Source organism: Camelus dromedarius, chromosome 8 (genome assembly GCF_036321535.1).
Source record: "Camelus dromedarius isolate mCamDro1 chromosome 8, mCamDro1.pat, whole genome shotgun sequence".
Taxonomy (NCBI): Eukaryota; Metazoa; Chordata; class Mammalia; order Artiodactyla; family Camelidae; genus Camelus; species Camelus dromedarius.
This window is the reverse complement of record NC_087443.1, coordinates 34,174,247-34,188,627: the sequence shown is the minus strand read 5'-3', so window position 1 is coordinate 34,188,627 and position 14,381 is coordinate 34,174,247. Positions and strand designations below refer to the sequence as shown.

General features: G+C 53.4%; 1 protein-coding gene across 1 annotated transcript; it reads right to left on the bottom strand.

Annotated features, from left to right (window-relative positions):
- Window positions 1-2,072: 2,072 nt before the first annotated feature.
- Window positions 2,073-13,966, bottom strand: TACR2 (tachykinin receptor 2). The gene is made up of 5 exons (XM_010992789.3): window positions 13,232-13,966; window positions 9,299-9,493; window positions 6,646-6,799; window positions 5,185-5,381; window positions 2,073-2,289 (listed from the first exon to the last, which is right to left on the bottom strand). Exons 1-5 carry the CDS (start codon window positions 13,621-13,623, stop codon window positions 2,073-2,075), a joined length of 1,155 nt encoding a protein of 384 aa, XP_010991091.1. The 5' UTR covers window positions 13,624-13,966.
- Between the last annotated feature and the right edge of the window lie 415 nt (window positions 13,967-14,381).

Below are 14,381 nucleotides of genomic sequence, written 5' to 3'. Positions count from 1 at the left end.
GTGATGCTTCGTGGCTGGGGAGCAGGGAGGATGTCTGGGGATGTGGCAAAAACCAAACCCTGGGGGGTTTTGTGGCCTCCTGGGTCAGGGCAGAGTTTGAAATGAAGCCTGTGTTCTTCAGCACCCAGTCTTTTTTGGGCATGAGGACTTCTGTACTCTTTCTGCTGAGGGTCATTGAAGTAGCCTCTCCCCTGCCTTCTAGCACCTGCCCTCCCACTTCCTGCTCTAGCCGCAGGCCCTTACCCTGGGGAGGGACTCCTGAGCCCCCACCTCGTCACCTTTCAGAAGGTAAAGCCAGCCGACAGCCTGGCTTCCTCACTTGTAGTTGAACAAGAAAAAGTCAGCTTGGCTTGCAGGGGCTGTTTGGGTTTAATGAGAGGACAGGGCAACCTTGGCCCTCCCTCCTGCCATCCCCGAGCAGGTCCTACCCTCATCACCCTCTCCACCAGCTCCAAGCCACTGGATGAATAGGCCCCCTGTCCTAAGCGGATAGTCTTGCAGCAGCTCAGGGTAGCAGAGTTGCCGCCCTCTCCCCAACCCCCGTTGTAAATGAAACCCTTCTGTAGGAAACTGGCCCTTGTCTGACCCTTTCATCCCTGCCTCACCTCAGCCTTGAGGGTGCTGTTCCTCTCTGTGGCTGCCTGTTTGGATTCTCCGCCAGCCAGTCGGTGGACCCACATCAGTCCGCACTCTGGTGCCCTGTGATTGAGGTGCCACGTGAGTCTCCCACATCTCCCTTTTTATTAATATGGAGGTGCTGGGGATTGAACCCAGGACCTAGCACATGCTGAGCATGCACTCTACCACTGAGCTACACCCACCCCTCCATCTCCCATATCTCTTGGTGGCTTTCCCTAGGACTGACTGCACGCTCACTTGGTTTGGTGAGAACAGAGTCCCTTTATTTGGCCCTGCCGGTGCCTATGGCACAGTGATTTTGTGGAAAACTCTGGGTGTGCACTGACAGCGTTATGTGGTTCTTTTGGAGAGGCACTGAGGCATGAAGGGTGAGTCAGCAAGCAGGGTGACTGGGCCAGGCCTAGGGCTTTCCAGGAGCCTGGACAGTTGGCGCTCTCTGCCTGGCACCTTCTTGCTGCAGAAGTAAGGGTGAGAGCTGCGTTGTTGGCTTGCAGGAGGCATTCGTGTAAAACGGCTGTCTTAGTAGTGATACAAGCATGGCTGCTGTTTCTGAAGCACTTCATCTGCGTTTGGCCTGCCAGTTCATAGGCATCACTCCCATCCTCACAGCATCCCTGAGAGGTAGTTTTGTCATTGAAAGAGGAAGAGGCTGAGGGTCATGGTGACTTGTATGAGGCCACCCAGCTGAGGCTCCTTTTGACTCTTAACCACCACCTACGCTGGGGCAGATCTAGGTTCTTAGATGCTGAGGCAGAGAAGCCCTGGATTGACTCACAGGCTTTGCAAAATAAGAAGCTTCCTCTCTTGTGTCTTTAGCCTGATAATGAATCACTGTCATGGCTGGGTGCTGTCCACAGATGTGTTTTGTTTGGTTTACCCAACATTTATAAAAATGTGAGCCAAAGTTAACAAGTCTGGAAGTTTCATAAATTTGGATTTCTGGCTTCTTTTGAAAGATTTAGAGGCTCTGGCAACAATGGGATCCCAGCTACATGACAACATTTTTCCAGAGCTGATCAGCTACTGTCTCTTTGGGTGCCTAGGCCCTCCAGTTTGCCACAGTCCCCACCATTCCCTATTGCCCCAAACACTGGAAGTCAGTTACCTTTTATCATTACATTTACATTTTTTCTTCTATATTGGATCCAATTTACTCATATGTCTTATGCCCCAGGAAGGCACTTGAACTTGCAACTCCTATATTTGGTAAATGTGAGTTCCCACTGTCTTCTCTGACTCTTAATGGATCCCCTGAAGCACTGTCTGAGAGGGGTGGCTGGGAAAGTCAGCATCTCTGCAGAGTTCCTGGCCCCATCTTGTTTTTCCATTGATGTACTGAAGGGTGAGGCATGGGCCAAACTTTCAGGTGTGGTCCTCTCGACTGGCTACTTCTCAAGGGTACTAAGTCTCACCCTGCAGGCAGGTACAAGGCTTCAGGGTTCAGTAGACACTCCATCTTGGGGACATTCAGCCTGCCCACTGGCAGCTTCAGAGGGGACCACATCCCCAGCCATGAACAAAGTCTCCTTAGTGTGACACCTCTTGACCCTCCTGGAGAGGGAGAGAGTATGAGTCAGCTCAATCTTGTCCTCCTCGGTTGGTGTGGCCCATGGGCAGCATCGGAAAGCAAGCCGGAATCCAGAGCGAAACCTGGTGGGTAGAGGGTCACCTTGAGCACCAGAGTGAGGGCGACAATTATGAGAACTGTCCTAGGGCTGCCGCCACCTCCAGGAGCCGCTCTCTCCTCCAGAGCAGAGTCACTCCCTCACTCCTAAGAGCTCAGAGTTTCTGGAGACACCCTTTCTTTAGTGGTTTTGGGTTTTGGAAGTAGCTGGAACTAAGTCCAAGGATTGAAGTGGGTGAATAAGCTGAATGAGACCATTTGTTATTACAAACAAAAATAAGCCTAGTACAATTATAAAGACAACACATTTTCTTGTTTGACTTATTAGCTGGCTTCTAAAAGAGTTTTCCAAGAGGAATCTTTAAAAATTGGGGCTTCGGCAACGTTGGGTGGACTAAGGATGCTCTCCCAAGGGGACAGTTTTGAAAGAAAATATACACGAGGAACTACTTAGTTTCAGTACATTTGCTTAAAAAATAAACAGTTCTCCCCATGGCAGCACCAAGGGCTCACAGGTAAATGAGAGATCAGAAGAAGCAGATAGTGAGTGGAAGAAATGAGGAAGAGCAGGTAGAAAGAGAACACTGGCCTGTCAGGAGCAGAAACAGATGAGACCCTGTGTGATGCAGAGGGAGGGAAAGAACCGAATGGTCTATTCCCAGGAGACGCAGAGTTCCATGTTTTGGAAGAGCAGGCCTGACTTCGGTTCCTCATCCTGCAGCTCTAAAGATTCCACAGTGTGGCTCAATAAATGCCTTCATTATGCGAGCTTACTGGCCTCTGCCCTTTACATCCAGCACGTCCAACCAAGCTCCCCACCCCGGCTGCCGCCCAGTGGTCCACATCTCAGTTCCTGACAACTGAGAACTCACAACTCCACTCTTCCACTAGTTCAGGCCAAGAAGCTGGGGTCACCCCTGACTTTGTCTCCATCACATTCTCTTGGCTATACTTTAGCAATATCTAGACTGACCACTTCTCACACGTCTAAAGCCATCCCCTCTCACCTGGATCACTGCAGTCGCCTCGCCGTCTGCCCGCTGCTCCCCTTGGCCTGATGTGGTCCCATTCCAGTGCAGCTATGAGACTGACTCTTTCACAAGGAAAGTCAGCCCCGCAGGGCTGCTCACGTCTGAGAACCAGCCCAAGTCCTCGCCTGGCCCTCCGGGCCTGGCCTTGGTTGTTCCCGCCGCCCGGAGCTCTTGCCCAGGCAGCTGCAGGGCCCACTCGGTCCTCAAGTCTTTGCTCAGGACTTCTCAGTAAGGCCCACCCTGCCTATCCTGTAAAATTGCAGCCCTTACGCCCAGTTCTTCCAGTTCTTCCCCCAGCCCTTCCTGTCCTCCCTTACCCAGCTCTAGTCTCTCTTTTTCCCACAGGATTTATCACCGAATACACTCTGTAGTTCACTTACTCATCATGTTTGCCTATTGTCTCTCGCTGCCTCCCCACTAGCAGGTCAGCTCCCTGAGGAAAGGGATCGCTATTTTTATTCACTGGGGTATCCCCAGTGCCTGGAACAGCGCCGGACACACAGAGCCACTTGGTGAACTGTTCTGAAGGAAGGAAGATTCTGCCGGGAGCACCAGTCCTACTTTAGAGCTAGTGTCGTCAAATCCTGCATGATCAGAAGTTATCCCAGGAACTTGTAGAGCCCTGGGGTGTTGTTCAGACTCCCAGGGACCGTGTCATTGGGTAGCAGGAGAGTGACCAATGCACAGACACAGACGGCTCAGGGCCCCTCCCTGAGGTGACAGTCCCTGTCTCCAAGTTCTCATCCTACAAGCTGCTTGCAAGAGAAATGTGTGATGTGGGGTGAGATTACAGGCCTTGGAGACACATGGAATCTTTGCTGTATGAGTTTAGGAGTGTCTTCCTTTCTGAGGCTCAGTTTCCTCATCTGCCAAATGGGTATAATACTTCCCTCATATTATCTACTTTCCTCTCAAGAGACAATGGAGGGTTCTGGCACCCATTAAACACTCAAAAAAAAAAAATCAGTTTTCTCACTTTCTTCTGGCCTGTCCCAGGTGAGTGTGAGCAACAAAGACCCTACTGGTATTATGAGTGGCCTGGACACATGGGCAAGGAGGTAATAAAAGGCATGAATAAAGAGACCCAGGGCCAACCTCACCCACATTTGTTGAGGCCAGGACTCAGAGGCCACTTCTCACCTCTTCTTACCTGGCCCCACCTTCAAGGTTCTCTGAGGCTGAAGCAGGACTCCTGGGTGCTGGGGCTCCTGCCTGGCCCACCACTTCCCATCTCTGCCAGTGCCCCAGAGCAAATACAGCCCCTCTCTGGGACGCCACTTCTCCAGGAGTACAAGGGATGGGAGAACCCAGCTGGGTGGAGTGAGAATGTGGCTCCTTCCTCTCTGGCTGTCTCTGCCAAGGTCATTTCCTAGCTGCCCTGAAAGCCCCTCCAGGGCAGAAAATGCCCTGTGGTCTTCCCAGGGGGCAGCCTGCTCCTCCTCCAGTCTTGCCCCAGACCTCCGACTGAGTGCTATTTACTGCTGGGTTTCCACTGAGCCCAAGGGAAGTCCTCAGTTCTTCCTCATTGCAGGAAGCTCTTACAAATGTCAGTCCCTCCTGCCTTCATCTGGCTCTTTCCTTCCTCTCTGGCTGGACTTCTGCCTCTCTCTGCCTCTCCCCTCCATCCATCTCTGTCCCTCCCTTCTCTCTTCTCCTTGTCCCAGATGCAGTGCCCAGAAGAAGGAGCAGGAACAGGCCAACAGTGGGAGATGTGGCCCAGGGAATGGGGCAAGGCTTTGGGCAGGAGGTGGGGCTCAAGGTCGGCCCGAAACAGAGGGAGGCTTGTGCTGTAGGCTCCCTGTAAGAATGGTTACCCCCTGCTGGGGTGGGAGGCACAGCCTCAAGCTGTGCAGGGGAGCCCAGATGGGGAGGGCTCGGGGGAGGGCTCACCTGTGGTTGAGGCAGCAGTAGATGATGGGGTTGTACATGGTGGAGCTCATGGCCAGCCAGAAGAGCGCCAGGTAGACCTGCTGGATGAACTTGTGGCAGTAGATGTCCTCCTGGAAGCTGCCCAGGATGAAGTAGAGGTGGTAGGGCAGCCAGCAGACGGCAAACGTCACCACCACCAGCACCATGGTCTTCACGAACTGGTCCAGGAGAGACTCAGGTCACTCCCCGCCTGGAAGCCCTAAGCCCCAGTCTTCCCAAGGGTGAGGCACCCCTCTTGCCAGCCTGAGAAGCCCTCAGTAAGCAGGCCCCATCCCCCTCTACAGCCTCAGTCCCCTAGAGCATCTTCTACACAGACACTCCTAGGCCCTCCACCTCGGGGATTTTGCTCAGGCTGGTCCCTCTGCCCACATAGCTATCTCTCCTTTGAAGGCCTCACTCCTCAAAGCCCAGCTCGTCTAAAAGGCGTCCCGGATCCCTTTTAGAGCAGAGCAGCTCACCTCCCTGGAGAGTGAATGAGTTTTCACTCCTGACCCCATCCTTAGGGGAGACCCATGCCAGTTATGGGTTCCCAGGCCCCCGTCTTCCTGCAGTCTGTCTGCCACAGCCCTTCTAGCCATAGGTAGTGAGGCTTCAACTGGGGACCCCAGTCTCTGCCCAGGGGCCAGCTCCCTGACCTTTCCCTATTCATGGCCTGGTCTCTGCAGATACCCCCGAGCATGACCCAGTGTCCCAGGAGGCACGGAGGGCAAGCCAGGGATGGCAAATGGAGATCAGCTCTCCATATCCAACCGCCTCCCTGAATCGCCCTGTGGAAAATACCTAATGGCAGATGAGAAGCCAAGACTTTGACCTGCCTCGTGATGTGATTAGCCCATTACCTCCCCTGGTCGTCTAACAGGAAGGGGGAATGGCAAAGATGAGCTTTGACTGGGAAAGAGTGGAGAAGGTCTGGAACAGAGATGCCAAATCAGGATCCTTGGGAGACCCTGAGTGGCAGCGGGGAGGGAGACACATTTTGGTTGGACGCTGAAGACAAATGATGTAGCTGGACCACAATCCAGTCTCCACGATCTCTGAGGTCTGCAGTGCCAGCATTTGAGAATTCTCCTGTGATTCTATCCAGGAGTCTCCTGTAGTTCTATGGGGCGTCTTAAATTCGACATTCTGATTATTCAGAAAGTCTAAGATTTTCAGATTCTATCATTCTAAGATTCTTGGAAGTACCTGAAATTCTGTGGAGCTTTAGGGTTTCCTAATTCTCCTAAAATTCTGGGAATTTCCATTTTGCTTTGTATTTGGCCAAAGACCAAAGGCAAGTTCGCTGGCCCGGAAAGATGGAAAGAAGGCTCTGGCCAGGGACTTAAGACAAGGGCAAGTTACAGGTGAATTCTATCAAGGACAAGGCGGAAACAGCATCTCCGGAGGCAGGGCCAGACTTCCTTCCCCGCCCCCAGAGTTCACCTTCTTCTTGGCCTGCAGGTGGCGCAGGTTGGCGCCGTGAGCCTGGTGCACGGGAACAGTGCGTCTCCAGAGCGTGAGGCCGATGACACTGTAGGCGACGAACATCACCACGAGAGGAAGGAAGTAAATGAGGGCGATCACCGCGAGATGGTACCTGGAGGGAGAGTCGAGGGCCTGGGCACGGGGCGGCCCGGGGGCGACTCCAGCATCCGCCAGAGCCTAGTCACTGGGACTTGGCCGGCGCCCCTGAGCTGCCCCAGGTGGGCCACCCTGGGCCACCTCCCAAGGCCTTGGTTTGATTTAAAGGAAAGGAAAGGAAGAAAAGAAAAAAGAAAAGAAAAGAAAAGAAAAGAAAAGAAAAGAAAAGAAAAGAAAAGAAAAGGCAACACTGGCTAGCATATGTGCCCAAAGAGGGCTTCCCCTGCTGCAAAAGGGACACTCTAGCGTTAGCTTTGAGTCTTTCCAAGTGGCACACAAGTTACCAAACAAGGAAATAAATAGGAAACGAAAAAGTTAACCAAGTAATGCATTCATTTAAAATTTAAAATGCCATTAGGCACAATTAAAAAAATTTTTTTTAAATCTAGGCTATCAGCCCAAAAAAAAAAAAGTGACCTTAGGCAAGTCAGATCGTTTCCTCAGTCTCGGTTTCCCCATTTGTAAGGAGGAGGTAATCTCTACCATCCTTCTTAAGTATGAGTAACACCTACCAGTTCCCGCATTCTTTCCTTGGGATGGCAGTGCAGGATAGGAATTCACTCTGGGCTAGGTTCCCACCCAGAAATGAGTGCCAAGGACCCTCAGGGACTGTCTTCTAGGGCCTGCCAAAAATCAGGGATGCCTCCTCTCCCAGCCTGGACTGCCTTTTTTGTATTTTGATTTTGGGAGCGTATGTGCATTTTCCTGGAGAGGGCATCTGTCATTTCATCAGATTCCTGTATATACAGGATGTGAACCTGTAAGGATGGAGCCCGCAGTCTAAATCCCAGAAGTTCCCTCACCCAGGAATGATCATTCTCACACAAGAAACCAGGCTTTCCCCAAATCCTCCCAGAATTCGAAGTAACCCCAAAGTACAGCCTTCCTAGCCTATCTCTGCCCTCCTGTTTTCCCCTGTTGCCTAAATCAGGGTTGTAGCTCACCATTCCCCAAAATCTGGTGCTTGATACCCTAAATTCTGACTGTTCCCCACCTGAGGGAGAAAAACCCACTCTTAAGGTGAGGAAACACCGCCCCCCAGTGGCCAGTCACGAAACGTTCCGCTCTCCACGCGTTCCCTGAGTCAGGGGCGGGGGCGCGTCCCTACGTCCACCGCCATTGGAGCAGTGAGTCCCGAGAACGCGGGTGCAGGGTAGGGGCAGAGCCCCAGGGCAGGGTCTGCCCTCGAAACTCAGCAGTCCTTGGGAAGAAGCTTCTCAGAGAAATGGCGCCTTCCCTTAAGGCCACAGCGCGGTGCTTAGGACAGGCGGAGACCAGGTAGGGGCGGGCGCCAGGGGAGCGGTGTTAACCGAGGCGGGGGGGGGGGGGGGTGGCTGTCGTGATCTGGCCTCTCCGAGCCTGCACATCCTCATGCCTGGGGCAGCTGGGCCTTTGTTGGACTAAATCTGCCACCTCCAGCTTTGTTTTCGTTTGTCTGCTGTTTACCACATACTGGGTGCCGGTTCTGTGCCAGGCACGGTGCTAAGTGCGACAGGTACATTTTCTCATGTATGCTCACAACAGCCCTTGAGGAAGATTCTCTTACTAATTCCATTTGAGGGAGAAGGAGCCAAAGGTTAAGTGACCAGCAAGGCCCTCCAGCCAGCAGGGGACAGAGCAGGACTCCAACATGACTACTGACTCCAGAACCTCAAGCAGTTCTTTACTGTCTACTACCAACCACGCCCTGCTTGGGGATGACAAGCCACACCCTGAGAACTGGGCAAACTGAAGCCCAGAGAGGGAAAGGACTTACCCAGAGTCATACAGCAGCTGGACCATGCTTGAGTTCTTCTGCTTTCTCCCCCCGTCCCCCAGCCCATGGTGCTCACCTGAGCACCAGGCTGGCACCAGACTCCTGAAAACGTCTCAGGCTCATCCCCTACCCCTTCTTTCTGCCTCAATACCCCGACCTTCTGTGGCCTGAGCATTTACGATGCCCTCCCCCAAACACACATTCCCAAACACGTACCCATGTGCACACACCCTTCCACAAACACACTCAGATACTTACACACATACACAGACACACATGCATGTCACATGTGCACACATACCTGTCCTCATTTAGGGAGACACACACCCTTTTTTAAGTAGCAGAGTGGCAAGGAGACTGGGCTCTGAAGCAGGACTGCCTAAGTTTAAAGCCTTGATTTACCACTTACTAGCTGTGTGGTTTTAGAGACATTATGTAGTTTTTTAATACCTCAGTTTTCTCATCCAAAAAATAGGAATAATAATACATCCATACCCCTATGTTGTTAGAATTAAATGGGTTCATGTATGCAAAGTACTTAGACCAAGCCTGACACTTAGTAAATGCTGTTACTTTTAGTTTATACTGTACTCACGTAATCCCAGATTCACTCTCAGACCCATGTGCACACCCACGTGTACACACTGTACATATGTGCATGCACACACACACACCGCCTCCCCCACCCCCAGGTCTTACAAAAGGAGTGTCTTGCCACCGCTGTCTTCGGGCCAGGCCACCACACACTTGGTGGCACCCTGGTCCATGGTGATGGTGGAGTAGAAGCACTGGGGGAAGGCAAGGGCCAGGGCCACCAGCCAGATGCCAGCAATAACTGCCCTAGTGCCGGGCGCTGAGAGCCGTGGCTGGAAGGGGTGGACGATGGCCATGTACCTGTGAGCAGAGGGCCGTGTGAGCAGTGGGCGCCCTCGCGTCAGACCTGCCCCACCTCCTCTCCCCCACCCCAGGCCCACGTCTCCTAGTCCTCTTCCTCACACACTGCTGGTGACCTGCAGAGAGCCAGCTAGGCTGTGACCCTCCCACAGCCATGTGGGACACTAGTGCCCTAAGCCCCAGCCCACCCTCACCTTTCCGCCACCCGGCCTCCCTCTGAGCGTGGACATGCTCTCAGGTGGCCACAGGAGGGCAATGTGGCCACACCGGAAGTCCAGCCCGGGCCGTCGGCCTGAGGCTCAGCCCCGTCGAGCTCCTCAGCCACAGTCCCTCTCATGTTCAGAACCGTAACAGAGCCCGACAGTCTCCTGGACAAAGCCCAGAGCGGCTGCCCGCCAGCCTTCTGTGGTGGAGGAAATGCTCTACATATGCACACGTGGCTGTGAGCACTGGAAGCGTGGCTAATATGACTGAGGAACTGAATTTTTAATTTAAATTAATTTAAACATAAACATGCACATATGGCTGTGGTTATATTTTTGGACAATGTGGGCCCAGACCTTTAAACTCAGCGTTCAGGGCCCTCTGCATGTGGCTAATGCACTGTCCAGCCTCTTGTGTCACCACTTCCTGTCCCTTCCCTTGCTCACACTGGCCACGGAACAACCCTGCCAACCCTCTACGAGTTGTTTTCTCCCCCTCGACCTGGAATTCCTCGTTCCTCTATGGATTCAGCCAAGTCTACATAAAAGTCCAGCTCCTCGGTGAGGTCGGCCAGGAGCAGGCTGGTCTCCTCAGCTCCTGCCTCTCCCTGAGGGAACCTGTGGGGTTGTGTCCTGCCTTTGGCACCTCCAGGCCTGGTAAGTAGTTGTTACCTCCAGCTTCCACAGCTGCGGGGGGCCAGGGGGAGACCCAGCTTGGAAGAGGCACTGCTGGCTTTGAACCCAGGGTGTGTAGCTCCCGCCTGCTCCCAGGACCCCCACCCGCTGTGGGACTGTCCTGAGACCTAGTGGGCTGAGGCCTCATGCGTCTAGGGCCCTGAAGGAGGAAGGGGGAGCTGTGAGTAGCCGCCTGCTTCCCTAAAGTCAAGGGAACCCAAAACGCAGGGCCGCACCTCAGCCCCCACACTGCCTCTACCTGCTGTGTTTCCTGGGGTTTTGGTTTCCTCCTTGGAAGGAGGGTGTGGGGCTCAAGGGGGCCCTCATGTGTCCTGGACCCACTGGCCATCCCGGGAAGCCCACGGACCCCTCCTCAGAGTAAAGCTTTTATATGCATAAATTAAAATACACAGGATTACAAATGCAATCAGTGATCCTAAGTACAGTTATCCAGATGTAAAATAAATGGGGGACATAGTGTCATACACTCTCCCTTATCAGCCTCTTAGCAAGATCTAGCAGCAGGTTTGGGAACCGTGGTAATTTTGAAGCACTAGCGACAAGTGTGGGTGATGCTTTGAGATTTCTGTGTGAGTATCTGTGATTTCTGTTGGTGACATAGTCCAGGCACTGCTGGTGTCCCAGCGAAGCGTGGTGTGCTGCCTACATTTGTAGTTGTGATTTTCACCCCCCGGGGGACTCAGGTTCCCTTGCTGCCCTGGGAGGTGGGGCGGGCAAGAGGAGCTTTCTTTCTTACGCTAATTGTAGAGCGGCAGGCCTGTTACTTTGGATTCCGACTGATGTGGAAATGAGTCCTGGCTCCACCGCTTTCCAGCAGGAGGGTCTTAAGCGAACCACCTGAGCTCTTTGGGCTTCTGTTTCCACCTCCGTGAAATGGGATGATCATAATTTGGGCCATTAGGGTTGTTGTGCAGAGAAATGAGATGCTTGACAAGTGCCTGCAGGCAGAGGAGCCCGGGATTGGAGAGTGTGGTCAGTCCTATTTATGTCTTTCTTTTAAATTCACCAGAAATGGCTTTGGTCCTCCATGACCCCCAGGTCTTCCTCCCTGGGATTAATCTGAACCTTGTGGCCTCATGTTTTCTTTAGCCCTTGCCCTGGGCAGGGAATTTCATGTCTTGAGGTCTTAGGCATCACGTGAATGGGACTCTGTGCCCTGTGAGTGTTTCCACCCCGTCTAGGTGAGGACAGCCCCTTCCCTGCTCCTCACACACACAGGCGTGCTCCTGCGCCTCTGCCTGGAACGTTCTTCCCCCAGACCCCGCGGGGCTCAGTCTCTCGCCTCCTTCCTGCCTTTGCTCAAATCCCACCCTCACAATAAGGCCAACCTTGACACCCTAACACTGCGCCCTGGCCCACCTCAACACACACACCCTAGCACCTTGAGGCCCTTTCCCCTTCCTAATATTTTCCCATAGCTCTCATGACCTCAAAATACAATATAAAATTTATTTATTCTTGTGATTATTATTTAAGTTCTCACCAGGGCAGACATCTTTATCTGTTCCCCTCCCCCCACACAATGCCCAGAACAGTGTTTGTACACAGCAGGCAATGAACATAAGAATTAATGAAGAAATGAAGGGACGGGTCTCCATCACTACCACCCTGACCTGAGCCACCATCCTCCCTCACCTGGATTACTGTTCAGCTGCCTCCTGCCTGATCTCCTGGCTCCCACCCTACCCTCTACAGTCCATACTCCCCTGCCCCTCAGCATTTAAAATGGAAGGCCCATGAGGCTGTGATTTCGGGGGCTATTAGTGGGACTTTCAGAAATATCTAGGGTGTGTTAAGGTGCTCTTGGTGGGGGGTTGGGGGCTGTGGTTGGATCATGGAGGATGTGGTCCAGGGCTGACAGCCAGGAGGTCTGGACTCCAGGCTCCTGGCCCTGCTCCAACTTGCTGGCTGACCTGAGGTGATCCTGTCCATCTCTATCCTCAGTTTCCCTGGTGCAAAATTAGAAGCTTGGCCTAGATGCATGGTTTTCAGACTTTCTTTTCATTTTTAATTAGTAGAAATACATTTCTCAAGTGAAAGCTGCAGGGAAACTTCATAGTAAAATAGCCAAGAGCAGAGACTCGAGCTGCTGTGGGTGAGAGGTGGCTGGGCCAGTGGGGCTGGGATAGAGATTGCGGGGGTCATTGGGGAACTGCGACGCCCACACCTCATCAAACCTTCCTGAGGAGGAGTTTGTGTCTCTGAGAGTCCTGCCTCCCACACACACCTGCTGTCTTCCCGCTGTCCCTTTTTGTTTGTTGTCTCTCTCAGCCACACTTCTGGGGACACACAGTCCCCTTCCATGTCCAAAGAAGACTCTAGATCTGCCCACTGATCCCTCCTCTGCCCCCCCCCCGGCCCCCTCAGCAGAGGGTCACAACCTGCGCCCCAGACAGCAGCATTGGGAAAGTAATTGGCTCATTGTAATTATATGATAACTACATGCAGTGTTAAATTTACCCCTCATGTAATCTATCTAGGAGTGGGAAAACAATATAAACAGTTTCCTTTTAGTGAAAGGTGCTGCAACAAAGAGCAACTCCAGAGAACACTCCAGAAGGTCCCTAAAACACTATCACTCTTCCCCTGTGGCCTTGAACAACCATCTAGTGTGAAGTTCTTCCTTGTGTCTAGCCTTAACCTGGCTTGCTTCAGTTTCATAGTCCCCTGTCTTCCAGATGCATAGTTTAGGATATGATCAGGTTGGGAGGCAATGCATTCCCTGGGTTCTGCCCTTAACTTGCTGTGTGACTGCAGGCAAGTTACCACCCCTGTCTGAACCTCAGCCAAGTGAGCCGACTCCCCTCAGCTGCTCTGCTACCCCACTGCCCCCTCTTGCCTGTCGGCGGCGATGGCAGTCATGGAGTAGATGCTGACAAACATGGCTGTGATGGGGAAGAGGTTCTGGAAGTAGCAGAAGGCACGGCCAAAGTACCAGATGTTGTGGCTGGCGTAGACGAAGTTGAAGGCGGCATTGAAGGCGGCCATGCAGAGGTCGGCCAGGGCCAGGTTGACAATGAAGTAGTTGGTGACTGTACGCATCCTCTGATGGGCCAGGATGATCCATATGACTGTGGCGTTGCCTGTCACAGCCACCAGCACCAGAGCCAGGTAGGCTGCGGCCCACAGTGCCAGCTGCCAGCCGGGCATGGAGAAGGCTGTGAGGCCCGTGATGTTGCTCTCCAGGCCGGATGAGATGTTGGCGTCAGTCACCACAGCACAGGCCCCCATGGCTGCCTCTGGGTTGGGGACAAGGGCCCTGGTGCCCTTCTGGGATATGTAGAAGAGAAATCCCCTTTGGTGAGTATGTGGGAGAGGGAGGAGTAGGTGCAAAGCCAGGCGCGTCCGGGGAGCCGGGGCTCACTCCCAAGTCTCAGGCAAAGATGAGCTAGGCTGAGCAGAGAGCCGGGTCCAGAGCCACTGGCATTTCAGATTCCCTTGTCTCCGTCAGACTTCTCCAATGTCACGTGGAAATCTAGACTCCAAGACAGAGTTTCAGAGCAGGAAACATCCTTGTAAATCATCAGTCAGCCCTTTCACTGCAGAAATGGAAAAACAGATTCCAAGAGGGGACCAGAGCAGGTCACGCAGTAAGTTAGGACCCAAACCCAGGTCCCTCCTAATGTAACTCAGGATGTTCTCGATCAGATGCACGCACAGCAGTGCAGCAGTCTTTGGATTCCGCAGGTCAGCTGCACAGCAGGCTGTCCCTCCGGGCATTGGGGTGCAGGCCGGGCTGCGTGCGTCCCGACTGCTCTCGGGGTGGGGTGGGGTGTGCGGGACGGCGAGGGCCTTGGCTGAGGTGCTGCCTGCTCCCGAGGTGGGGCTTTGCCTCCTGCCCCTTGTCCCACCCGGGGCGTGGATGACCCGGCCTTGTCTCTTGAAGAAAGATTTAGGACTGGCTGTTGAGATGGGGAGAGACCCGGGGACATGGGGAGTGGCAGGGGTGGGGCCTGGCACAGCGGGCACCGGCCTGGGTGGGGTGTTTA